We start from the raw sequence: 27,623 nt of genomic DNA, 5'->3' as shown, positions 1-27,623 counted from the left end.
AGAACGCTGAATTTCGGCAGTAATTTGGCTTTTTACGTCAAGTCCCAAAATGGATTTGAAGTCACCGACCCTACCTACGCTAAGGGTCTTTGCAGGGCTGTGGTGAGCGGGGCGATTAACTGTAGCGGAACACACAGCATCGTACGCGCAGGGCTACCAACCTCCATGAGTAACTACCGGTATATTATTTTTGCCAATACCGTACGTTCATTTGGCATACTTGAACAGGGTTCGCCAAGAACAACATCAATATAGCACGACCAAAGACAGTGAAAACTGCGAAAATTATAGAGACAACTCGTGGTATTGAAAATTACTTACCGAATTTTAAACGATCTGTAGCTCTTCGATCAAACTATGGGTGTGTCCGTGACCGTTGTTCTTCGGGACGATATCGCGGTCTCAGAATCGGTCATCCAAGGGCCATCAACGCATCGCAAACGCTGTTTGTTGGTTTTAAATTCATAGCTAACCTTTACGTACCCTGAATGATAATGTCCTACGGTAATTTTACGCTAAACTGTACAAAAATCAGAGCGAAAAAACGGCGACGATATACTCCTCGCTCAAACGTCCTAACGGCCTACCAGTGCATATCAGATTTAATTTGCCGCTCAGGATTTGACCCATGACCTTTTGGCAATCTGACCAATCATAAAGAAATCTTCACATGATCTACAACAATCTGACCAATCATAAAGAAGTCTTCACATGATCTATGACATCATCAGGCGTGATTCTAGAGTTCCGGGTTCAAAGTCTGTTCTGACCCGCCACGCATTGTCTCCCTGCTTCAGCAAGCAGCTTGATCGAGCTCGAGCTCAGCTGCATGCGAGCTTGCGTTTGAAAACCAAAACGACACAAATACATGGGAATAACCTTTCTAGATCAACACAAAACTCTACAAAAACGGCTCCGACATAGCAGTCTCGTGACTTACAAACTTTGCCCGACGATGACTTTCATCGCGCACGTCCGTATTTTGAAGCCCAGCGTGATCAATGTTGAAACTATGCGTACATTATTATACGCTGGGAAAGCTTTACCGTACGTACCTCCATGCCGTACGTACGCTTTCAAGACCTACTCCGTACTTGCAGTTCATTAAAACCCGCGTGTGGAAAGGGCGTAAGAAAACACAAAAAACAAGATATACGTTATTTTTGAGTTGCAGTTCTTTGAAAGACTAGTCTTTTCAAGGGAGATATGCACGTGAAATAAGTTCATCATACGTCGATATTTGCCCTGCGTACGATGCTGTGTGTTCCGCTACAGCTAATCGCCCCGCTCACCACAATTAGCTGTAGCGGAACACACAGCATCGTACGCAGGGCTAACGTCGATATATGGTTCGCCAGAGTTAATATTTTGCAAAGCCTTTTTTTCTGTAGAAACAGTTACGCTGTCAGTGAGAACCAATCATTTGCAAAACGTACATAAAAAGTCAGTGATTGATTTATTGCACCGATCAAAGTCAAATGGTAGTTTTTCACACAATTTGTTGAAAATCAAAGGTTTCCTGCTGTGCCAGCTGTAGTGTCACTGTCAATGGATATCTCATCTAAGAATGCGTGATCAAGTGGAGTGTCAACTCAATGTTGTGGCTTATAGTGAGCAATATCTTGCTCAAACTGTGTTTATTTAAATATTTTAGCATATCTGCCACAAAAGATTTGACTGATTGTCTTTGTGTGCCTGTTGAGTGCCTCTAGTGGCACATATCGGCACATAGTGAAAAAAAGTTCTGGCAGCCTTTTTTGTGTGTAGCTTATAAGCCGCAAGACAGTGGGACATATGCCACAAAAAAAAAATTTCGTAAGGGTTATCGTGTAACGTGCTGACCATGTTAGGTTTGCACGATACAGGATAGGTTTGCACGATTGGCATAATAGATTTTGACTCATGTGGAGAAGCTAAAATGACATACACGTTAGACATTTTAGACACGTTAGGTCCGTACACGTTAGGTCGGCACGTTACACGATAGGTTTGCACGTTTGGCATGATAGATTTTGACCCATGTTGTGAACCTAAAATGACATACACGTTAGACATTTTAGACACGTTAGGTCCGTACACGTTAGGTTAAATTTCCACGATACATGATAGGTTTGCACGATTGGCATGTTAGATTTTGACTCATGTTGACAACCTAAAATGACATACACGTTAGACATTGTGTCTATAGACGTCAAAAGTGTACGTCATTTTAGGGTTCAAGATAAGTAGAATTGTATCATGGCAATCATGAGACATATCGTATAACGTGCCGACCTAACGTTGACAGAGCTAACGTGTCTAAAATGTCTAACGTGTATGTCAATGAGGGTTTCTCATTGAGTCAATAGCTATCATGGCAATCATGCAAACCTATCGTGTATCGTGCATACCTAACGGTAAGGATCTAACGTGTCTAAAATGTCTAACGTGTATGTCATTTTAGGGTCTCCAGATAAGTTGAATGGTACAGTCATGATATACACGTTAGACATTTTAGACACGTTAGGTCCGTACACGTTAGGTCTGCACGATACACGATAGGTTTGCACGATTGGCATGATGGACTTGACCCATGTTGAGAACCTAAAATGACATGCACGTTTGACATTTTAGACACTTTAGCTCCGTACACGTTAGGTCTGCACGATACACGATAGGATACATGTTGGGCGTGCACGATACACGATAGGTTTGCACAATTGGCATGATAGAATAGGACTTATTTGTACGCCCTAAAATGCTATACATAGGTTATTAACGTTAGGTCTGCACGATACACGATAGGTTTGCAAGTTTGGCTTTTTTGGTCACGTTAGTTCCGACCTAACATGTCAAACATGCACTACTAAAATGTAAAAATGTCTAAAATGAAAAAATCCCGACTTCTGGCCATGGATGCATCCGTGGGCTAAAAACTGTGTCACTGCATCCTTTTTGCAATATGAATACGATGAGAAACTAAATTTTTATTTTACTTGGCCTTATACATGGGATTCTATGCAGAACTGACTTATACATGGGATTCTATGCAGAACTGCCTTATACATGGGAGTCTATGGAGGTGTAAACTAAAAAGTCCTCTAACACGGCCAAATTTGATCGCATTGTGAAACAAATCGATGTGCATCTGTATGGGGTAGGGTACTATCCTTGTGCAAAGTTTGAAAGAAATTGACCAGGGCATGTCTGAGATATCTGCGTGAACGGACGGACGCACTGACGGACATGACCCAATCTATAAGTCCCCCCCGGACAAAGACTAAAAAGCAGTTCTCACTTTTCATCAAAAACTCCCCTCATGATAAAAAATGATGATATAACAGTCAAGCAAAACTATAATACAACAGTAGCTTCAGTTTTATCCTGTATTCAAAACAAGGTAACAGTACTTACACTTGTTTTAATTTACATACACAGGCTGTACAGCTTATATAGCTTTACATGCCTTTGTCAGTTTGTTGGAGATTTCAAAATAAATGAAAAGAATGGAAATTCTCCTTACTTACTTGTGTTGTGGTACGGACACAGCTCTGTTTGGATCATAGTAGTGACGGGCTACTTGCTTCATATCCAGAATTCTCATTATCCTGAAATTGAATCATGTTACCGAGTTGACTTTATAATATACGTAGGATTATACAATGATTCATATACTCTTAAAGATACAACACTGAGCTCACACACTGTCCACACATTCAAAGACAAATTTTCCAGCAATTTTCAAGGACCTTTGTAGGTCTGAAATACCTTTTCTTGATATCATTTTTACAATTTAAAATTTGGGGTGGATTATAATCTTCCAGGACTTAATTTCATTTCCAAAGACTTTTCCAGGACTTTGCAAGAGGAAGACTTTTCCAGGACTTTCCAAGAGGCTATAAAAATTCAATCACTTTCCAAGAGTGTACAGACCCTCCTTTTTTGTGTTATATTGCCCTTTTTAATTACCATTAGACATCAAGGATTCTAAAAAACCAGGCAATAGAAACAACTTTTCAAATCAGCTACGATCACAAGAAATGTAAAAATATCAGTAAAAGTTCCTTGAAAATGTGCTTGATGACAAAAGAATTTGAACACAATCAAGGCACAACGAAATTACAGGTAAAATTGCGATTGGGGAATGTCTTGAAATTTTCTCTGTGGCAGGCACGTTGGTCCAAGGCTATTAGAAATTATAGCTAAAAAATATAGCCATATCACTTATTTCAAGCAATTTGAACTAAAAATAAAACATATACAATGGAGTGTAACCATAAATACTTACTTTCTGAAAATGACGTTGTACGGCTGAATGCACTCCTCTGGACGTAGCACCTTGGTTAATGTAACTCTTACAACAACTTCACTGCCATCTGTTGGACGCTTGGACGCCATCACAGTAATCTGACATGCAAACATAAAAACTTCTTTTACACCACATTGAATTCTCTGAACAATGAATAATTTCTGAAATTCCGCTCATGAAAAAGTGTAGACTGCTCTGTTGTTGTTGAACATGACTTTCTCAAGATTGTGTGATTTCTTACGACACACTTGCTGATTTCAAAGTTTGGTACTTCAGAGACAAATTTTCATGTTTAACACAAAAATGCTGGTAAAGTAGCTGTCCCTGACAAATATGATGGCAAAGTAGCTAAGCCCGACAAAAATGATGGCAAAGAGCTGTCCCTGACAAAATCGATGGCCAAAGCAGCTATGCTGGACAAACAAGATGGCTAAGTAGCTGTCCCTGACAAAAATGATGGCAAAGTAGCTGTCCCTGACAAAAATGATGGCAAAGTAGCTGTCCCTGACAAAAATGATGGCAAAGTAGCTGTCCCTGACATAAATGATAGCAAAGTAGCTGTCCCTGACAAAAATGATGGCAAAGTTGCTGTCCCTGACAAAAATGATGGGAAGGTAGCTGTCCCTGACCAAAATTACTGCAAAGTAGCTGTCCCTGACAAAAATGATGGCAAAGTAGCTGTCCCAGACAAAAGTGATAGTAAAATAGCTAATTTGTAAATACTTCAGATGAAGCAATTTCTTCTTACTGGTTCATTTAACCTGATTGGCAAGAACAGCATGGCACCATCAAATGCTTTGACTGCACCAATTACATCCCTGTGCTCATTCACAAGTCGAAATCGCATGGATTTGCTGTCAACCTGTGGTGTGAATGACACTGCATATTGGTACACAGCTTCAAATTTACATTTCATTCGAATGTAGTTGCATGCTATGGGCACTCTGCAATGAAAGGAAAATGACATTAAAAATTAAAATACAGACTTTATGGTATTTTTCTTATACTTAGAGTGCAAATATTATTAATAAAGGCTGGTATTATTGTTTTGATCAGTGTGACAACACGCACAGATTTTCACTGCTATGGGGTAAATACACCAAAGTTGACTGAAAATATGAAGACTGTGACAACTTTTCTGATGGAAGGTTTGGAATGCCAAAACTTTCAAGGGCCTTTCCAGCAGGGCCTTTCAAGAAGTTCAGAAACTCTCTGAGTTCAAACTCTGGTGATGGCAAGGTTCTGGACAAGAGCAGGACCATATGACTAAGAAGAAGTTGATCCTTTTCAAGTTACTTGTCTTCAAGTCAAACAGTTTAAGCCCTACGTAAATCAACCTAAGGATGATGTATGTCACTGGATTTGGCTGGCTATTTATAATATAGACACATAACTGGACTTTACCGGCTTAGCAGGTACATGTAAATGAAGTGTGTGAAAGGGGGCTGTTCATCTCTGATCATGAACAAAGTCCAAAAGGCAAAGCAATTATCCTCTTCCTAAAACCCATCTTGGGGAGATTTTCATGATTATCTAAACAGTGAGCTGCACCAAATAGAGCAGTGTTTATGGAAACTTGATTAACTAAACAGACTTACGGTTGCCCAGCTGTTCCAGATTTGCTGACTTTCTCAACTTTTTCTTGTACTTTCAGCTGCTTCAGTTCCTCAGTTGGTGGCTGTGGTTCTGGAGATGGTGTAGGTGTTTTGGGTGGAGTCTTCGGAGCTGCAACTTGTGGCGGAGTCTTTGCCCTGGGTTCAACTGGTGACAAAGGTGCATCCCCTGACCCTATGTGAGGTCTTGTCTTCTCAACTGGAGATGCTAGACCACGGCCAATACTAAGTCCAGTTATGCCACGCCCAACAGGAATGGACTGCCGAGGGGATTCTAAGACAGACGCATCACCACCTTGTCAAATTAATTAAATAGTAAACATCATCAAAATATACACAATTAACTTTTTAGAACTAAGTTACCTGGTATCCACACTTAGGTTCATGTCTGCTATACACAAAACGAGCACTTTTCTCACTCGATTTAAAAGTAAGCTCTGATCTGGATATTCTACCAAAACAATTTATGCCAATTTTGACAACTGTCTGAAAGAATCTGATCTTGGTATTCTACCATATCAATATGCATAGATATGAAAATTGTCATTGCTGTGCCAGTCACTACCAAAAACCAGCACATATTAATGGTGGTGCAGGAACACAATTTAATATCTTGGTAGAATAATGACCAATGTAAAAGTGCACAAATTATGCAAATTTCTTAACTATGAAGACAGGGACAGTCAAGTTTAACCGATCAACATTCAGGCTTTAAGCATTCTGCCAGGATACATTTGTGTCATATCTCAATTTAAATATCTGTTGAAAGTGTAGCTTGTGCTTTTATTTCTACTGTAACATTTTCCAACTGAGCAAGACTGAATGTTTATATGCAAGTGACCAGCATGAGGCAACTATGCTTGAAGATTCTCAGTTGAGCTCACCACACACAAAAACATGTATTGAACCAGCATTTCTCCACAAATCTTTTGTCAACATTCTTAAGACCAAAAGTGACATCCGACTTCTGTCTCACTACCAGAAGTGACACTATAATATCTTCTTGAGCTTTTAACAAAGTACATGTACCAACAGCACATGAATTCTAGTATTTTTAAGTTTTTCTCACTTTTCTATGTAAAAGAATAAATTCATATAGAAGATCTTTGCAAAGGTACGTAGAAACACAGGTGAAAGCTTTAGGAATACTACAACACTTTTGTTGACAGGAGAGCTTCAATACATATATGTCATAGCATTGAACATGGATGAAACAACTGGGCACCCCAGCAGGTACAATGTACCGGTATCACTGAACAAGATACAACATATCAAAAACGTATGGTACCTGCTGTAGGAGATGTTGGTTGGCCATGCCTCAGAAAAGCTGAGATACCACGTCCCATCGGTGATGATGGACCAGGACTTGTAACTTGGGTTGGTGAAACATCTTTAGCAGGTTCTGGCGATGTTTTTAGTGGTTTTTTCGGGATTGCTCCTTGTGACTGTTGTTGTTGTTGTTCAGTCTTAACTTGATGTAACAGACTTGCTAGACCCCTGCCAACAGGTGCTGGCTGTGGTACACCAGAAGCAGCGCTTGCTCTCCCAACTGAACTGACAGCACCTCGACCAGCATACTCCTATCATTGGAAACATGATGACACACATTGTAGTAAAAAATATTAAGTTACAAACGTTGTGTTCATTGTTCAAATTCATCTCAGTATTTCTGAAAAATGTTGGTGGAAAATCAACAACGATAGCTTTGTTAGGTTACAGTTATATTGAATCGCACTGCAAAACAAAAGTGATATGCAAATTCTCTGGCATAAGCATCATCCTTGAGTCAAATATTTGAATTGTTCGGGATCATATCTGAAGATTAGCTGTTGACCTCAGGGGAAGTACTTCACCTCTAAATGTAAAAATAACTCCATCAGCCCTGCTCACAAAGATGAAAGAAAAATTCACAAGTACAAGAAACTATATTTTGGATAATTTCTGATAAAATCAGTCTGCAGTCCATAGTGAAATATATGTGAAAGTAACATTGTCAACGGTTCAGATTAATCCTTACCAAGTTAATATCACCCAGAAATGAACATCACTGCAGTAAAAACTGAGTGAGACAGTGAAATACATGCAACTATTGATCATCAAAACTTTGCCACACGGTTACATATATAGTAATCAAATCAGACAGAAGGAAGACAGAGATCTTACCTGTTGGAGTGTTGGGGATGATCTTTGTTGTTGTGGTTGCTGAGGCTGCTGCCCTGGCTTACGTGCTGGATCACTGATCAATTCCAATAAAGCAGCTCCTCTACCTCCTCTCCCATACCCTGGCTGTCCTCTTCCCGACATCCTTCATACGTCTGACTCTGTTTCATTAGAATGTCATCCACACAAGACAGAATGAAGACAGAAAGTTACAAAGAAACCTGGCTAATTGGTGTGGATCACTTACTCAGAAACGTATTTTGGAACTATGAATAGCACAGTTTAACTCTATAATCCTGCTATGCGTTGTCACTTCCTATTTGCCTAGTCAGCAAAAAGTACTATTGAGCCTATTATATCGATATATATTTTCATCTACTTGGCAATAATGTTGTAGCAGGTTTAGTCTGGAAAAGTCATATTAAAAGTATGTGTTGTTAAAATGCAATGAATGGAAATGTTATGCCTGACTGGTTTTACTTCACTTGACCTGGTGACATATGAACTTGGCAGGACAATGCTTAAAAAGAATTAAATTTTCTTCTCTAAAGTATTGAAAAAGGAAAAATTATGTGGGGAAACAGGTGACGTTTATGTGATCATATGGCCTACAATGTCATCAAGGGCCAGGTTTGTGCTTCATCATTTGGTCATGATGGCTCAAGTGATGTAATGGATCCAACTCTGAGCTTCCAAAGGGAGTAGAAAATTGACCGACAGTGAATGACCCCCGGATTGTTCCAAACTTTCCAACATGGTGAACAGAAACAGAGAGAACTCACAAAAAAACAAGCTCAAATTCATCTTCCTCACAAATTCATCATCCTACTTTCACGGCATTACAGTTCAAAATTAATTTAAAAGGCTGAATTTAATTTTAGTATTCCAAAGTCTTTACTAACTTATAGATCAATATACCTTCCGCATTTTTTACAGCAATCCAATCAATGCCCATAAAAATGTCTGAAAATGGGGACATTCATTCATTCACTTGCATCATATTCCTCTGTATCCAGTTTTGACTCTCTTGGGAGGGGCTACGCAGTGTGAACCACTTCTGCACAGATTTTAAGTTCAGTGTGGCTTTGCTATTAGTGAGCATAGCTAGTACAGTAGAGGGGCTAAAGCGACCATCTCTGCCAAGCAAACTGAGGGTTTTGAGAGTCCATGTCTAGCCATACCTTTTTATCAATATTTAAATACCGTGACAAATCCGTTGTGAAAAATATTTACATTTAGTGTGCCTGCATACCTCTTGCACTGTCCATAATAAACTGAAACGTATTTTTTGTGTTCCACTAGCTGCAATAATTGTAGTCCTTGGTTGGTGGGGATTGGGCTTCTGTCGTGTGGCTCGCGCCTTGCCCCAACCAGGGCTACAATTTCTCCCAATACCTGCTCGTGTAAAAGCTGCAGTGCGGATCTACACTGCATGGTCCAGGCACACACGGGGCCGCATTATCAGAGAATCTCCCCTTACCGTGTGCAAATTTCACCATAATCCTGCTCCCAGATAATGTTAGAGCCCTTGTAACTCCTATCGATGGTCAACTTTACTCCTTGCGGCTGAAAATGACAGTTTAATGACTCAGGCGCGAAGTCAATTCGAACCTGACCGCCGTCGTTGAACTCTGTACCCAGCCGACTTGTACCATTACATTTTAGGGGTGGCCGACAGGTGTGAGGGACTAATGAAAACGGTGGCACTAGCAGTAGCGCGCTAGTGGCAGTAACTGTTGTTATTTTAACGTTATCTTTTCGAAGGATTGTAAAAAGGTCATAGGACCGTTTGCTCCTTTTCAATTACTGCAAGAATACAACTATCGCTGAAAGCAAAGAGAGACCAGTGACCATTGAAGAACTTGCCATCTTTATTTCTGAAGAAGTGAAAGAGATATTCACGCCATGCAAAGTCTGTCGTCTGGTCTGTCATTTTATACAGATGCTCTGACAACAAGAGGACACCGCAATATAATTATAAGATATCCAATCGATATTTACGGCTACTATACTATACGATATAGATCTCTAAGGCTATAAATCTTCGATATACATCGGATATTTACCCGCCTAATTAACAAACTCTAGTATCATCTAGTAGCGAAGTTCGAACCAGACTAGCGCTTGGCCAGAGCTGTAAAGTGGTGAAATGTCTGACATATATTCGCGACTCTTTTTAATCTTGAAGCTTATAGTGGTACAATTTCCGACTGTTTCAAATGTGCTGAAATAGTTCCGATTCATAAGGGAGGCTCTAAGAGTGATGTCAACAACTATAGGCCTATCTCCCTCCTACCAGTTCTTCTACCTAAAATACTAGAAAAACATGTTTATATTAGTTTTTACAGTTTTATGCATTTAATCTTTTTGTCACAACTCACAATCATCAGACAACGTTAACATCACTCTTGTCACATTGCTTTAGTCAAGTTAACTGACCAGGGTCTATACTTTTACAGAATATGGATGAAGATTTACGTGAAGATTTTTTCATCGTTGATCATAACATTTTGCTGAGCGAACTTTCTGTGTACAGGTTTCTGACTTGTCACTGAAGTGGTTTCGATCATACCTTACAGGAAGAAGTCAATGTTAGTTTTAGGTGTACACGCTCATGTTTTGTCGATTGGTGTGGTGTATCTCAGGAGTCCATTTTTGGTCCACTTCTGTTTTTGATCATGTTATGTATGTCATTTTACCCCACACTCATCATGACATGACTGTAATTAGTCTGGAACATTCTCAACTTTGTGTAAAAATGGGAAGCTTAGATACTACTACTACTGTGACTACTACTACTACTACTACTACTACTACTACTACTACTACTAATAATAATAATAATAATAATAATAATAATAAAGGGACAAGTCTTCGTTGCGGTGCTTCAAATCTTATTAGATTTATTCAAAACTGTTGAGCTCAATATCAAAGCAGGTATGTAAAACATGCTGATTACAAGGAATTTGTTACAAAGAGAAAGATGTATCCATGAAAAAGCACAGACGTGAAAATGATGTAAAGAAATCCTCATACAACCCGGCCTACTACGTCATAAAGATGTATGTTGACAGACAAGAAATGCCGAAATTTTAAATTGATAAACACCGCATTATTGAAGTAGTCATGAACAAACGGATGGAGGAATTCCATCTGATTAAAATCAAAGGTAGAGTACGGCGACGTCTTCTTATGCGTACGCGGTACTCTCTCGCTGTCGCCTCTCACATACGCGACAGCGAGAGAATACCGCGTACGCATAAGAAGACGTCGCTGTACTCTACATCTGATTTTAATCAGATTGGAGGAAGTCGTTCCTATGTTGACCCTATTTCCATACTGAATTCATCATGCACACTGTAAAGTTCACTATGGTTCGAAGCGAGACTACATAAATGTCCTGTGAGAAAATTAACCTGGAATGTAATCCGCGTTTGTGTAATGAGTTTATTAAGATAAAAAATGTTACGACCGTACAAAAACAGTAAAATACCTACGTATAGTATACAAATAGCAAAGTATTTGGCAAAGTATAACTATACTTAAACTATAAATAAATATCGGCAATTTCACAGACCCGGCGTGCCGTGGCACAAGGCTAGTCATTGTAGTATCATCTAGAGTCCGGAAATCGCCGATAAATATTCGGTAAGTATAGGCGATTTCACAGACGCAGCGTGCTGAGGCACAAGGCAAGTCATTCTCGTCCAGTGTCGATCGGCGATTTCACAGTAATCCCGAAATCGTCGATATGTCAAACTTTGATACTAGATGGTAAATATCCGATTAAAAAAAATTGTGCAAAGTCACGCCGTCATGGACAAGAATGCCGTTTTGGCACCCCACTTCACACATTGTGACCTTTTCAGTCGAACAGATTTTGCTTGGAACCACTCTTTCCACATTAACAACAGCGGCATCTTGTTCATGTAGTTGTACCATGAAGGTGGATGGTTGAACTTAGTTGTGAAAGTTGAACTAGTTATGGAGTTTAACTTAGGCACGCTCTGAACAATGTGCATGGGCACTAAGCTCTCACTGCTTTAAATGACCCGTTCCCGTGTAGGATTTATTGAACTAGTACGTAACTTTAATATTTGAGAAAGTTGGGAAGATACAGCAGAGGATTTATTGAACTAATTAAAATGCGTAGTTGAACTTCGGCAAAAGTATCTCTCTTTATTCACTAAGAGTTACATATTGTCATGAAAATTACCCATCCTTTCACTCCCATAAGCTAGTCCTACGAGTATGGCAAGAGTGTCCGGCTTTGGCTCCGGAGGCAGTGTAGGGCTCGTAGGGCTACCCGTAAGCATGCTCATTCAGCTCCCTCACACCTGTCGGCCACCCCTAAAATGTAATGGTACAAGTCGGCTGGGTACAGAGTTCAACGACGGCGGTCAGGTTCGAATTGACTTCGCGCCTGAGTCATTAAACTGTCATTTTTCAGCCGCAAGGAGTGAAGTTGACCATCGATAGGAGTTACAAGGGCTCTAACATTATCTGGGAGCAGGATTATGGTGAAATTTGCACATGGTAAGGGGAGATTCTCTGATAATGCGGCCCCGTGTGTGCCTGGACCATGCAGTGTAGATCCGCACTGCAGCTTTTACACGAGCAGGTATTGGGAGAAATTGTAGCCCTGGTTGGGGCAAGGCGCGAGCCGCACGACAGAAGCCCAATCCCCACCAACCAAGGGCTCAATTATTGCAGCTAGTGTTCCACTGCATTTTATCAATCAGGAGGTATAGCAGACAATCATAATTTAAGGAAATGTTTGCTGAAACAAGAACAATAAACTTGTTCACGGCGAAAAAATGAATGTTTTTATTTATTCAAGCTTAGAAATTTTGCTCACTATAAGACCTGTAACTGACAACTTTTAATGACTGGAATGTCAAAACTTAATATGTACCTATACAGTCCCATACAGTGTTCGGTTCAGTTTTGCATGCCAAAATGTATATGTCCCTGAAAAAATCCTCTGTGTCATCAGAGTGGAATTTTCACAAATGTGGTTGTCGCTAACAGAAGTATTGTATTCATTTTCAATCATGAACAACTGCGTTGATTATAAAGTTACATTTTACTGTAAAGCGCCAACACTTCAGATTGAATTGGAAAGCTGACACAGTTATGTAACTGACTCACACAAAAACGGAAATGTGCCATGTGGGGCACAAAACTGGTTTCCCTGGTGCCCAGGATACGCGTATACGCCACCTTATAGTTTCATTTCAGAGGAGTTTATATATTGCTATGTTATCGAGATCAGGTTCAAATTCCAAGGGTTTATACTATTGATGCGAAGTTTAAATTGGAAAGCTGACACAGTTATGTAACTGACTCACACAAAAACGGAAATGTGCCATGTGGGGCACAAACTGGTTTCCCTGGTGCCCAGGATACGCGTATACGCCACCTTATAGTTTCATAGAGATACATGGTGGAAGTTTGCTTTTCCTTCGCTGGCACTTCTCGAATCGACGTACACCTTTTCTCGAAGCCCCACAACAATGGTTAAGATTGGGGAGGGGTCTTCAGTCGCCAAGAAAAGTCTGAACAACAAAGTAGTGCAGTGGTATCGCGTGTATCAAGTGGGTATGTGCACGACGCCGCGCCATGGCCATGATTGAATGAATATTATTGAAGAGATCTCCCGCCTCCGCTCACGTCAATCATAATAATACTGTCAAAATCATGATTTCGGGGAAAAGTAATTTGTTATACGATTAGAGGCAATGAAGCAAATGTACGGCAGAGAACTCCCGATAAAATGTAGACCGGGAAAGGTTTTGATATCGTCGTTTTCAAATTTCATACTGTGGCCTGGCGCTGGCTGGCGTTACTGCGACAAATACAAAAGGGACACATGCGCCATCACATCTTTCAGAACGATACTTTTAAAAAATCTATCAACGTATTCCCCTCAAAAGACTGCATGAAAACTCACCGACTTTACACTTTGCGTCTGATTCCAAAAGATCAATTTCTTGAAAAGTAGTTATGATCTCAGTGAAGTAATTTGTTCAAAATTTGGCCATCATCAAAAGTTTGTACACATTCCAACTGCACCGTGTGTACACGAACTGTACCTCTCTGGGTCATTTATAGTTCGGTAATCATCGGCTGCAATCGGAAAGTTCGACCATTGCACACACGTGACTTGCAATCTCAGGCAGAGTCATCTTATCGCGTATTACCCACAATTCCTGATGTGTTCGATTCGGCGATACTTATTAGCGTACGCGCGATAAGAACTCTGGTTCGAGAGTGCACACACGTGACTTGCATCGACCTTATTGGATTATACCATTATTAAAGGGGCGAGATACTGGAAAATGTTAACTGTGGCAAATTCTCCTGTAGCGCGATTCTTCAGACAAAATTTAGGTCTGCCGTCAGTAATTAAAATATATTACATATTTAATTTGTGTCATTACTTTACTGTGAATCTCAATGGTACTTTGTTCGAATTGGACACGGCAATTATAGTTATCAAAACGTTTTACTGTCACGACTGCTTTTCAAAAACTTGACAAATCATCAATTAGATATAAATTCTGATGCTTTACGGCTTCACCCAAAAGGGCGTCACATAAACGATGTATTACCAGGCATTTAAAAAGCTGTCGTCAGCAATTTTTATGTGCAAGTCCCTACATGCCGTGAATGACTCAGCCCTACGTAAATGAACGGGAAGCTGTCCAATCAGATCGCAGATTATAATTAGATAGATGGTTCGCGCCGTTTTAACTTAGTTGGCGCGTTATTTTCGCGCAATATTTACAACTGCGCCATAGGTGGAAGACGTGTCAGACATCCACTGCCATCCAGCAATTTTTGAAGGATTTTACTGTCATCTTGGCGCCAACACTTGCGTTTAACATCCACTAACATTTCATTTGTCAATATTTCTAACTTTTCATAAATTATAAACATGTTTGAGGCAAAATTAGTGCAAGGATCCCTCCTCAAGAAGGTTTTGGAATCCATCAAGGATTTAGTCACTGATGGCAACTGGGACTGCTCTTCAACGGGTGAGTTATAGATTATTTTTTCGAAAGAAAATTGTCTGCCGTCGATTTATACGTGTAGTTGTCATTTCTCTCGTCGTGTGTTCGTATATCGAATAAATGTCGTCGAACAGCAGCGCATGTTTTCGAAGATCTGAGCGAGACTCCGAAGGTTGAGGTGTTCCAGTTATTCCTTTTTGAAACAATCAGCAGATCACGTCTCTCAGAGGTCTGTCTTTACGAAAGCTCGAAGTAGTCCAAGTTCTACTTTTGTGTCGATGATCGTGCAAACGAAACATACGCAGTAGCTGTGATGTGACTGCACACTTAGTGGACTGCTGTAACGTTGACTCTGTACCAATGTACATGTCAGTCACAAAGTCCGCGGAAACCATTGAACAAAAAAATGCTGCAAACAGCAGTATATTTGCTCCAACTAGTACGCATTTGATATCTCTTGTGAGAGTCATAGTCGTGTTCATGATGATCGCAGTTGAAGAAACGTGAATATAACTACTAAGCGAGCGAGTAAACTGAGAAATTCGCTGTTTTATTGTCTTCGAAAACCGGGAAGTTCCGCGCCATTTCGATGTCAAAGGTCAACAGCTGTTATTTGCATGATAATTGACATAGCGGTAAACAGCTTAGAAATGTCAATATTCTAAATTTCTTGAAAATTGTAACCTCACAGCCAATTTCATTTTTATCGTGGAAATAAAAATCAACCTTGCATTAAAAATGACATCCCTTGTCTTTCAATTCCAGGAATGTCTCTGCAAGCAATGGACAGCAGCCATGTTAGTTTAGTGTCATTATTACTCAAAAGTGACGGATTTCAGAACTTCCGGTGCGACAGAAACATTACCCTGGGAATGAACATTGGCAGGTATACTTAAACTTTTGTTTATACAATTTGCTTCTGTCAAAAGATTCAATTTAATTTCACCTTGTGAAACAAAATCTTGTCCCTTAAATCAATCCAATCCATGTGTGCGAAAAACATTTCTACCAAAATAAAATCTTTTCTAAAAGATTTTTTAGAATTGCAGGGAAAGTTGAAGTTTTTAATCAACCATATTGCAATTCAAATGCATATTAATGATTTCTCTCCAAGCATGATCACGTAAACCTTGCTGGGTTTGTCCAAAAATGGCATTTTACTTTTTCTGTATTTTCAACAACTCCAAATTTCAAATCTTGCCTTGGTATATTGTCAATTGGTTTTTACTGCCAAAGCCATATAATGCATTATTATCATTGTAGTCCCACTTTGTTTATGTAGTTTAAACTTGACATGACTACCTATTGCTCATTTAATTCAATCAACAGCTTATCCAAAGTTATAAAGTGTGCTGGAAATGACGATTCAATCACAATAAGATCACCAGACAGCGGCGACACAGTTAATTTTCTCTTTGAATCTCCAAATCAAGATAAAGTTTCAGACTATGAACTTAAGCTCTTGGATATTGACACAGAACATCTTGGCATTCCAGTGAGTATAGTATAATTCATTGTCAGTGTTCTCCCCAGGCCATTTTAGCGTAGCGGTCCCGCTACGCTTTAAAATATTCCCGCCATCCTTTAGTTCACACGCTAGCGCTCTGCGTAGCTACCAGCTGTTGCATACATTGTCTACACATTAGCGCTCACTGCAACTTTCAACTTTCAAGCGTCTGGTTGAAATTGATCCCCGTGATGAAACATTCTCGGTGTTTGTCGTTCAAAAATGATATAAAACTCAATTACATTTGAATTTTTGTAAAGCTTAAACTTGTGAATTTTCCTCTTTGTTGGGAATTTTCGACAATTTTATTAGCAATATATGTATTAATGAACTCCAATCAGACGAACCATTACTTGCTTTCAATCTGAACTTGCTGTTACTGTTTGAATCTTCTATTTTAATTGCAACTGTACTATACTGTGATGATTTATTTAAGTGTAATAAAGAGTTTCCATGATGTTCAAATTGCATACTTGTGTGTTACCATTGCATTTTGTTGTGAGTGTACATGAATGCGTGGGTGCATGTGCAAGCTTATATCCATATGCAAATATAAATTAATGATATGCAAATGATTATGCAAATTAGCCGCTACGCTTTGCTTGATCCTGGGGAGAACACTGATTGCGCATGTAATATTTAGATGCATGTCCGAACAGTCTACAATTTTAGCAATCAATATTTCCAATCATATACCACATATTTTTTTCAACTATAATATAAGAATTAAAATGTATTGATTCACACAGTGAATGCAAGTGACCTGTGAATTAATTGTCAAGGTTAATGAAAATAAAATTATAATCTTGAAATTTTGATTGTGGTCATGTATGATCAGTTTCGTGGGTCTTTCATAGCATGGCCTGTTCTTTATTTCAAGCAACTAGACGCTCTTAGACTCCATGTTTGAACTTGAGCTTATAGTAAGTAGACTTGATCAAGTCAGGGATTTCTACAATGTCCTTTGCGTAAGTTGTAGTCATCTGGAGACCAGTCAAATGTGCCTTCTGAAAGACCGAGACACAATAACCATTAATCAACTTTCCTTTGCCCTTCAGGAAACTGACTACTGTGCAGTGGTGTCAATGCCTTCTGCAGAATTCCAAAGAATTTGTCGTGATCTCAGTCAGATTGGCGACTCTGTCATTGTTTCAGCAAACAAGGAAGGTGTTCAGTTCTCGACCAGTGGAGATCTTGGCACAGGCAACGTAACACTGAAACAGAATACCAGTGTTGACAAGGAGGAAGACCAAGTGAGTTCCCGATTCTAAGTTTGTTAGACTGTGACAATCTCATGTACACTGCTTCCTGTAGTCTATGAAATGTGTCCACATGATACAAACATCTGATAGTCTTGTAAATAATGGTATTAAAAATAATATGTAGTGTTTTCTCCATGATAATTACTTTTATCCAATCCAAATCCCCCTAAAAATAATCACAAATGCTGAGCATATGTCACCCCTTTATAATGAGATCTTGATCTCAGTGTCCATCGTGTAACATCGCAGACTTTGTCTCAATATCTTTAAAATGTTTTGAACAGTCAACCTCAAAAGTCCTTGAACTTTAAATGACTTTGAGTGTGTAAACAATTTTACAAATTTCTTACTGTTTATATTGCTTTGTTTTTTCAACAGGTTTCAATCACTCTTCAAGAGAAAGTTCAGCTTACATTTGCTCTCCGTTATTTGAACTTCTTCACCAAGGCCACTCCATTATCCCCACAAGTGACACTGTCAATGTCCTGTGATGTACCTCTCGGTAAGCATTCTTCATTGTCAATGCTTACTACCTGTATTTTTAGGCTACGGAATTTCTTTTTAACAGGAATCATCGTTATTCATGTCTCTAACAAATGACCGTTAATAAAAAATCAAATGAATGCTACTGCCTGTTTTATGTCTCATAAATACTACACGTCTTCTATTTTCATGCAATCCAATGTGGAATGAATTTGAACATGCAATCAATATATTGTGATTAAAACTGGTGCCAAATCTTAGAAGTTTTGGCAAATAGAATTTATCAAAACAATATGTCATAACGATTACATGTGTATTTGCTCCCTCGGTTTGCTTTGAATCAATTCTGAAATATACTAATATAAGATTTTTTTAATATTTTCCTCCTTCCTTACAGTTGTGGAATACAAGATAGCAGACATGGGATACATCAGATACTACCTTGCACCCAAACTTGAGGAAGATAATGAATAGATCTGCAAAACTGATGTCATCAATAACAAGCTACCTACTTTTTATGTGATCAAAATCACATAGCTATGAAGGATAGATTTATTATGTGCCTTTGTTTTCCACAAACTGCGTGGTGAATATTTAATGTTGTAGAGCTAGTTTAGTGAACATTTAGAGTAATTCATCATGTTTAATATAAAACTAATTGTCTCTAGTGACCTGTTTTATTTAGGATACTGTACAGTTTTTTCCCTCGGACACCATACCTTTCTGGAATGTAAATGTATTTCAGAATCATTGAAATTTTGTTCCCTGTATAAAATATATGCCTTTTTGAATAAAAATTTCATTTCCTACAATGCTGATGTTTGTCTATTTTATTGTGTGGTTTACCTTAGAAGGCTGATATTATTTTCTTATCAATATTAATAACACTCAACCTGATTAGTATAATATGCCTTATCAAATCTTGGGAAGGAGATAAATCGGACTTAACTTTTAAAGGTATACAGTCACCTATTTAAATGTTTGTAGTGTTACGAAATAACATTTTGAACAACACAATTGGGGTCTGCTCTTTCAGAATTTTTTGAAAATGAAATTGGTCCCAAAAAATTTTGACTATTCTAATAGGACAGAAATGACAAAATGTGCTCAGGAAAATTGCAATTCAGACCTCAAAATTCCTCATAAGCGACCAAGTGTGGGCCTTGATACTTTCTTGCTTAAACAGTATCATGGATTACACCATATGAAAATTTCTTGTCACTTAGCCAGGCTGGTATAGTATATCAGAGTCATCCCAGTAAAATTGTGAGTGGGATATTTTCCAACCAAAATTGCCAGTTTTCATAAATTTTTGTGTAATTTTTAAAATAATTTTGGACCAAATGACACATTTTATTGGCTACAGTTTTATAACAAAATTTTGGCAGGAAGCTGAAAACTGACTTTTTTTTATGCAGGTGACAAAAATTAACTGCTTTCAAAGAGTTAAAGGATTCACCCTCTGGCTTTTCCAAACCAATGCAAAAAGTTGTCCAGAACTCTGCAGTGTGGTATAATACGTATGTATAATACAACATTATTTTTATTACACCACAACTGGAGTGGTCCAAGACAAAGTAGTGATTAGTATCAACACAAACCTACTGCCCATGTGTCTTGGATGTAGTTTTGATTAAAACAAGTATTAGGAACCGTCTTGGAATGAAAGGTGCTCAAGACCCCTAACCCTAAATCTATTTTACATCATATTCTGTAAATATGTCAATGATAGTGAGCAATTTCCATCATTATTAATAAACTAAATTTTTATTCTTGAAAAAGTAGTACTTTGCAGAAGCATGATCTAGGTAAAAACATTAGTCGATTAAATCCAGTATTATTTCAAATAAACATTTTGTATTTATAGTTTGTGGTAGAGTCTGTAAAGTATGTCCCCTTAACTGCATGGGCAATTCTCTTTATCGCTACAAGCTAATAGAAGTGATGAGCTGTTGGAGTGCTTAAGTCTGGTTGATGCACAGATGTCTGACAGGTCCATGGTAGTTGGTTAAGCATGTGTAAGATCTTAAAGCACAAAACTAGATTGTATTTTTGAAAGCAAGAATTATTGAGCTGTTTGATATGGCCATTACATTAGACCAAAAGTACAGTGGCTTCACCGTATTGGATGGAAAGAAGTGACCTAGGCAGACTGAGTGAAAGAATGGTAAATAACAACATGCACAGTATGTTTTCCGATTTGAACTCATTCTCAGTTGCAACAAGAGCTGGATTGTGACAGTAAATCAGGGTAACTTGATAGCTTGGGTAAAAAGTCACTGCACCAACTTTGAGAAGAAACCACTGACTGAATTGTAGGTAAAAGTAGACATGCAAATCAGAACAAAACATGGCCTATGCCCTTGAAGTATTTCAGCCCATTTCCCTATAATAGTAAATCGATCTTTGCCACTGAAAATGACAATAAAATTTGTTGACAATTGATAAGTATGAAAACATGATTTAGAAATCTAGGTCATTGTTTTAGTGCAAACAGACAAATTTGCATTTGAAGGCTACTATTTCACAACATACCCATAACATTGACATATCCACAAAAGTATCATATGTGAGGTAGTTTATTGCACAAAACACATCAACAATTAATACACACATCGTATATTTCATCAAAAAGACAAGTTTTGATTCAAAACAACTCATAAAGGTTATCAACTTTCCATATTGTTACAGTACAAAAAATATTAACTCTTGCACGAGTCTGATAAGATTCATTGGAGCGTGGAAGGTAAACTGAGGACCATTGATCTACATGTATATCACATAGACCAATCTGGGGACTTGCCTACATTTCCAAAAGTTGTCTACAAACAATAGGCTAATTCCCTATCCGCAGGCGGTGTAGGAAACAGAAATTTCATCCCTGTATCTGGACTTTATACAGTCACCTGATTGTTTTTGCCTTTCATTTTTTAGAAAAATAATAAATGTGTACACTCTTTAGTTAGCTATTGGAAGTATATTTTGTAAGCCAAACAATGCAATGGAACATAAATTTTATATCAAAAAATACAACTCTGCCACAAATTTGAATGGAGACAATAACAACACAATAAATGAATATTAAATATTTTGTGGCGGTACACTCAAAGCTGATTTGTAAATGTTAATATCCTTATTTGACAGTACAGAAAACATACTTTGTCCTGGTGAAATCCACTTTTAACTAAAAATATTTATCTTGAAAGTCTGGCTTTACTATAACTGACACATACAGTGACAAAAAATAAAAATAAATACAGTTTATACTGTTTTCGTGTATGCTTTCTTGAAAGACTTGAAATTCCAATATTTGCAGTTTCTCAGTGTTGGAAATTGCACAACAGTCAAGTGTGCGTTTGTGTAAATGAAACACTTTCCCCTTTTATGATCAAAATACTGAATCTTAATCTATTCTTAATCTACAACCCAAACTGGGTTACAACAGTAACTCAACATGGGTTTGTGAAAGTTTTGTGGGGATGAATATACTTATCAAATCAGGAAATCCCATTTTTTGGATTCATATTACTTTCAGTCATAAAATGCAAAGTTGGTGCAAAACAAAAGATAGAATATTTTACATCACTAATCATTTTAAAAAATCAGGATTCATGTTTACATGAAAATGTATAAGTAGCATTTTACTTAAAATGCTACTACCCCAGACAGCGTTATTCTTCCTCCATGAAATGAAAGTACAATATAGAGAAGCTGGCCTTTCTAATGTAGCTTTCTAAACAGAGTATTGTGGCCACAGTCAAATCTAATTCTGGCATATGAACACATACCATTGCATTTTGTACAAAAAATAACAATACCATCAAATTTTGTGCTTTATGAAAATTGAACATAGGTTGTTTCAACCTTTTTTGTATAGAAGAACATATCTATATAGCATCAACCTGTTGAACAAATTCTTCCGGGTTTGATTCAAAACATTCAACTTTTAAATATTATCAAGCACCTTGAGGCCAACTATTCATAAACATTTTATGCTCATATATCCATAAAATAACATATTTCACTAGGGAGCTGGCAAAACCATGAACATGAAATTGATACTACGGTAATTTGGCTTATGGCTTTCTTTATTTTCCCTAGAATTTTGAGTTTGATGCATTTATCTTTCTTCTCTTTGTCCTAAACAAAACTTTATTTAAAGGCCCAGTATCAGATCTATAGGCACTTTGCTATCACAAAATGTTTATTTTTACTCCAACAATTACATCCTTTCAGTTATATGAGATGTGTCACTGTTGTCATGTCTGACATGCCGACCTAGTACTGACCGACGAGTTGCCAGAAAACATTGGCCAAGTTCAGATTTTAACCGCTATTTCAGCAATGCTCCAATCAGAATCAACAACTGTGATTTCAGTTCATTATAGCTGCCTCAAACAAATAAACTTTACTACATTGTCACTATGGCAAATACAGAAAAGTCAGTTCCTCACACAGATGTCTGTGTTATTCACACACTAGGGAAACGTCTAGATTTCATGTGTGGGTGTGCATTGGTGGCCATATTCTGTGATGCACACAAAGATATTATTTGTATTCAAATTCTTACATTCATCTCTTTTATAAATGTGTTAGTAATACAAAAAACACATCTAACAGTAAGTGCTACACCACGACATAACATTGCTTTGGAATCAAAATCATGAAATGATATGAAAAATAACACTGTTGGGGCTTTAAAGATTTCATCATGATGAGACCAAAATATGAAATTCATTTACTTGCTGTTCACCTTTTTGGGGGGTGAAATAGAAATCAATAGTTTTAATACTCTTTGACTAAAAACTGCATTTCTAAAGTTCTAGTATCCACTAACTGCATAGCCATGTATGTAACCCTGAATGACATTTTATTCAAGCAGCTGGAAGGTTGCTTCCCTTTAACCCTTTCACCATGTTTCCCTGTATAGAGATCCATCTTTGACATATGGGATTGGGCCAAACCATTGGTGGCGAAAAGGTTTGAAAACCTTGCATCAGATTTTATCCTTGCCATCTATACAAATCTGATGTAAAAACAATGGTGGGAAAATCACAGATGGCTCTGTGTAACAATTCTCACACTTGTCTCCATTTCTTTGGATTTCATATCAACATACCAACACACACTGGCAAAACAACACGTTGGCATGCACCATTATCACCATCACCACACTGACCAGCAAATGTACCATAATTTTTGAATTACACTGACCAATGAAAATATAAGTAGTAAAAGATTTTTACAAGCACTTCAAGAGGTGACGCAGTTGTAACCAATTGAAATGCATCATCTAGGTAGGTTCATCATTCACATATCTGAAGCCTAGATGTAGAGTACGGCAAGTAGGTTCCTTCAACTATATTCTCTGTTCTCTCAATTTCTGTCAACAATTAACATGTACCATATACATTCCAAATAACAGTCTGAGTTGTAACACTGAGTTTCAAGAGATTCTACCATTACGTTCTGTACATTTTGCAGACTTCCACCCACATCTCTTAATAACACATTCATGAACAACTTGCATCTTCAAAACAAGACAGCTCAGCTGCCATGTGATAACTAACAAACACGAGTCCAACATTTGTCAACAGACTGTGGATTCTCCCTGTGTCATGATCTGCATTATCCCAAAGTGACCTCAGGATAAAAGTTCATGACCTTTGACATACTGACACACATACAAGCAGCATTACAGAGACCTCATGTTAATGAGTATATCATGCAAATTAACGGCCACCCAATCAGGAAATACCGTTGAGAACATTGTGCATGTGACCAGGACAATCTCTCAAATTTTGATGTTGCACATCAATCCTTGTGGACGGTCATCTATCCTCCCTCTTCTTGATTTCTTCACTGATTCTAATCTCCAGGGCTTTGATCAGGGCTTGGTCCAGCCCGATCTCTGCACCAAATTTTCTGGCAAGAATTTCAGCTTTGTCACCCTGAAGGAAATCAGAGATGTTGCAGATTTGTTTAGAATGACTTGTTGTTCATCATTTACAGCCATATCAAAGTATTTTTAAATAGGTGGCAAATTTCAGAGATGGGTCACTAAGGGAAGGGATTGGCATTGAGAGTGACAGTATGTACCGGTATTCACCATCATTCCTTAATTTCCCATCACACAATGGCTTTTGCAGGGAAATAGCACATGGAAATTGGCAAACATAGAGTCAACTGAGGCAGATGAGTCAGTCCTGGTAATAATAAACAAAAACATGCCGTCCTTGCTACAGTATGGTTTCTTTGGTCTGTTGGAAGATTTTTTCCATTACGTTTGTTTTTAATGTCCACTGCATTTTCTTGTTCTACTCCCCAAAGCATGTTGTAGTAAACAATTTTGAGCTTGTTAATTCAGCCTTTACATGTTTACACTACAATGTTCTTGAATGTAAACAGCAAACAGTGCATTCTACACATATAGATACTGTGCTGGCAGGCTGTATAGTTGGTGTTTGAACATGCTTAGGGGAGTAGAACAAGAACTTGCAACTGACATGCAAAACAAAATGGTAAAAAAATTTGTCAATAACAGCTCTTGATCCTTTGATAAAATTCTGCAAGATAAAACCACAAAATATACCAACCTTTTCTACCATAAATTCTGTTATTTTCCCTGAGTCTGATTCAAATTCAAGCTTGAACAATGGATTGTTTGATACACCTTGACCTGAAAGACAAGCAAATGAAAGGTTTTTACAAGTGCAAGAATCATTAATCTCTTCACGTTTTCACAACTAAACAAAAGAAAACATTTTTCATTTGACAGCTATGAGCCTTGTTATTCAACACTCTTATAAACTACAAATCTAATGGCATGGACAAAGAGATGTATGTGAGGCCCTACAGGTGATGAAATACAACTCTCCTGTTGACCTAATTCTATAATTTCACTAGCTTCTCTCAGTACAAAATTCTATATCACATTCTCCTACCTTTTGAACATGCTAAATAATCTAGAAGTGAAATATCTGCCACCATTTGAAGTCTCAGTCAAGTCCTGTGAAACTTCGCCAATTTTCAACACTTCCTCTCTCAGAGAAACACATCAACATTACTACCTCCGTGGTATGCCCCTTCAATCCATCATATTTGCTCAGCGAATACACGTACATTCATAAATCATCCTTCCTATGTCTTAATTTTCATACTGACAATGAAACTGATCAATACCTATTCATCAGTAATGAACATTTAAATAGACTGTGACTGTATAATGATTACTCTCTCGGAAATGAAAGAGTGTAAAAAATAATTGTACAAATCCACGTTAGATTACCTGTATTATTACCTCTCGCTGGTGGGGTGTACAACTCGATATTGGGTTTCTTGGGTTTATTACTGCAGGGCGTGCGACGAGGAGGTCTTTGCTGCATCTTAGCAAACTTGACTTCCTTGTCATAGTCATCCCTGGATGGTGGAAGAAAATAAACTCAAATCACCAGAGGAAGTGTAGGTGTGATACATGATACTGCTCATCCATCCGTTCATTCCATGAAAGGTCATTGTATAACAATATTCACACCAGGGCAAAGCTTCCTTATCAACTGCATAAATGAGTAAAACCACAGAAGAGATGTCCATGACGTATATCTTGTGTACAAAATGTTACGTACATACTGTGAGAAGCAATCACCAGAAGTTGAATTTCCTGTGGTGACTCAGGTATAATATACCTACATAACCTTGTCAAAACTATACTTCAAGATTGCGTGTCAACTATGCAATTGAGTTCAGTAGCACTAACTTGGTGTTCACTTGTCATCGCCATCTAATGGGGACTCAACTTTTTGATCTTATAAGTTTAACCTCTACTATCTATGCACTGACTCACTGCTGCAGTACTGTAGCTAAAGGTTTTGCCTGGGTATGTTGGTCGGACGGCAAAACCAACACCCCAAGCAAAACCCCATGCTACACAAATACACTCACTCTTAGCCCTGTGTATGATGCCGTGCATTCCCAACATTGTACCGAGACCTAGCTGCAAAATTGTAGCGCTACGGTGAGGCGGTCGGTGATTTTTGGTTTTTGCGACTTCGCTCACCAGTAGCGCTACACGGCCGATGGCCCTGGGGAGTATCATATAAGCGCACCCAACTCGACCAGGCGTGTTGATGTGGAATGCAACATATTTACTGCATTTGGTCGTACCGATTTATCACTACTGAAGACTAAACAGTATACTGCACTAACTTTGTCATTTATGGGGTTTGAAATTTGTTCAAACACGACGATCGCGTTCCGAAACATTTCTGGGAGCCGTCATTACAACTTCCGGTAATGGCGGCTCCCACAGACACCGACGCCCCACGCTCAATGTTTTCAGAACGCGATCGTCGTGTTTGAACAAATTTCAAACCCCATAAATGACAAAGTTAGTGCAGTATACTGTTTAGTCTTCAGTAGTGATAAATCGGTACGACCAAATGCAGTAAATATGTTGCATTCCACATCAACACGCCTGGTCGAGTTGGGTGCGCTTATATGATACTCCCGGGGGCCATCGGCCTTGTAGCGCTACTGGTGAGCGAAGTCGCAAAAACCAAAAATCACCGACCGCCTCACCGTAGCGCTACAATTTTGCAGCTATACCGAGACCGTACAATGCCGGGAACACACAGCATCATAGTACGCTGGGCTACAGTAGCAGACTTCAACTCTGTGCCTGTATGTATGGCCGCATTCACAATCCCTCCACAGCTGGAGCCCTATTAGTTACAGCTGGCTCATTTACAGTACCTCAGGTTTTTCTCTAGCTGCAGTACAGTAGCTCGAGGTTTTGCCTGGGTATTTGGGTCGGACGGTTTTGCCGTCCGACCCAAATACCCAGGCAAAACCTCGAGCTACTGTACTGCAGCTAGTTTTTCTCAATAAAACTTTCATATTGTGTGAAATTGTGAAGTATTGCAAAGAGTTCCTTTCATAACCCCCACCCCCACTCGGAATCATTGTTATGGACTTTAACACTATTGTCATTGGTTGTCAAATGAATGAATCGTCCTGCTCTCCTCAAATTCGACATTTTCTGCTGAAATGGTCTTTATACCAGAAACCTTGTATTAAGCCACTTACCTATCGACTTGATTTTTAATTATATGCCTCATAAATCCGTGCCCCATGTCAAGTTTTGCGGTTTTCATCCCTCCGCCTTCGTCGTCGGCCGCCATTTTCGTTTTCAAATACCGGAAATGTGAAATGACCTTTGACATACGTCTCTTGACTAAAACTTACTAAAGTCACGACAGGGATTGTCGATATTCTACGAGCATATGCATACTTTCA

General features: G+C 38.5%; 3 protein-coding genes across 4 annotated transcripts in view; 1 reads left to right on the top strand and 2 right to left on the bottom strand.

Annotated features, from left to right (window-relative positions):
• The window catches only part of LOC139123334 (piwi-like protein 1), a 32,943-nt gene extending 18,765 nt beyond the window's left edge, over positions 1–14,178 (bottom strand). The window contains exons 1-7 of the mRNA XM_070689489.1: positions 14,015–14,178; positions 8,065–8,222; positions 7,190–7,481; positions 5,887–6,196; positions 5,037–5,232; positions 4,268–4,386; positions 3,507–3,587 (exon numbers count right to left, since the gene is read on the bottom strand). Coding sequence (XP_070545590.1) covers positions 3,507–3,587; positions 4,268–4,386; positions 5,037–5,232; positions 5,887–6,196; positions 7,190–7,481; positions 8,065–8,205 — 1,139 coding nt within the window. The 5' untranslated portion in view covers positions 8,206–8,222; positions 14,015–14,178. The remainder of the gene's footprint in view (positions 1–3,506; positions 3,588–4,267; positions 4,387–5,036; positions 5,233–5,886; positions 6,197–7,189; positions 7,482–8,064; positions 8,223–14,014) is intronic.
• A 618-nt stretch (positions 14,179–14,796) lies between these two features.
• LOC139122593 (uncharacterized) lies at positions 14,797–19,141 on the top strand. The gene is made up of 6 exons (XM_070688146.1): positions 14,797–15,101; positions 15,843–15,963; positions 16,407–16,572; positions 17,643–17,837; positions 18,225–18,348; positions 18,727–19,141. Exons 1-6 carry the CDS (start codon positions 15,002–15,004, stop codon positions 18,801–18,803), a joined length of 783 nt encoding a protein of 260 aa, XP_070544247.1. The 5' UTR covers positions 14,797–15,001; the 3' UTR covers positions 18,804–19,141.
• Positions 19,142–20,892: 1,751 nt separating this feature from the next.
• LOC139122592 (UPF0561 protein C2orf68 homolog) lies at positions 20,893–27,519 on the bottom strand. 2 transcript variants are annotated; one of them, XM_070688144.1, is made up of 4 exons: positions 27,414–27,519; positions 25,618–25,748; positions 24,926–25,008; positions 20,893–24,280 (listed from the first exon to the last, which is right to left on the bottom strand). In XM_070688144.1, the coding sequence occupies exons 1-4, from the start codon at positions 27,506–27,508 to the stop codon at positions 24,161–24,163; spliced, it is 429 nt and encodes a 142-aa protein (XP_070544245.1). In that variant the 5' UTR covers positions 27,509–27,519; the 3' UTR covers positions 20,893–24,160. The 2 variants fall into 2 exon arrangements, with proteins under 2 accessions (XP_070544245.1, XP_070544246.1); XM_070688145.1 differs by having other exon boundaries at positions 25,630–25,748.
• Between the last annotated feature and the right edge of the window lie 104 nt (positions 27,520–27,623).

The sequence above is a fragment of the Ptychodera flava genome, chromosome 22, assembly GCF_041260155.1.
Source record: "Ptychodera flava strain L36383 chromosome 22, AS_Pfla_20210202, whole genome shotgun sequence".
Taxonomy (NCBI): Eukaryota; Metazoa; Hemichordata; class Enteropneusta; family Ptychoderidae; genus Ptychodera; species Ptychodera flava.
Note: the sequence above shows the minus strand (reverse complement) of the source record. Positions and strands in the feature narration are given on the sequence as shown.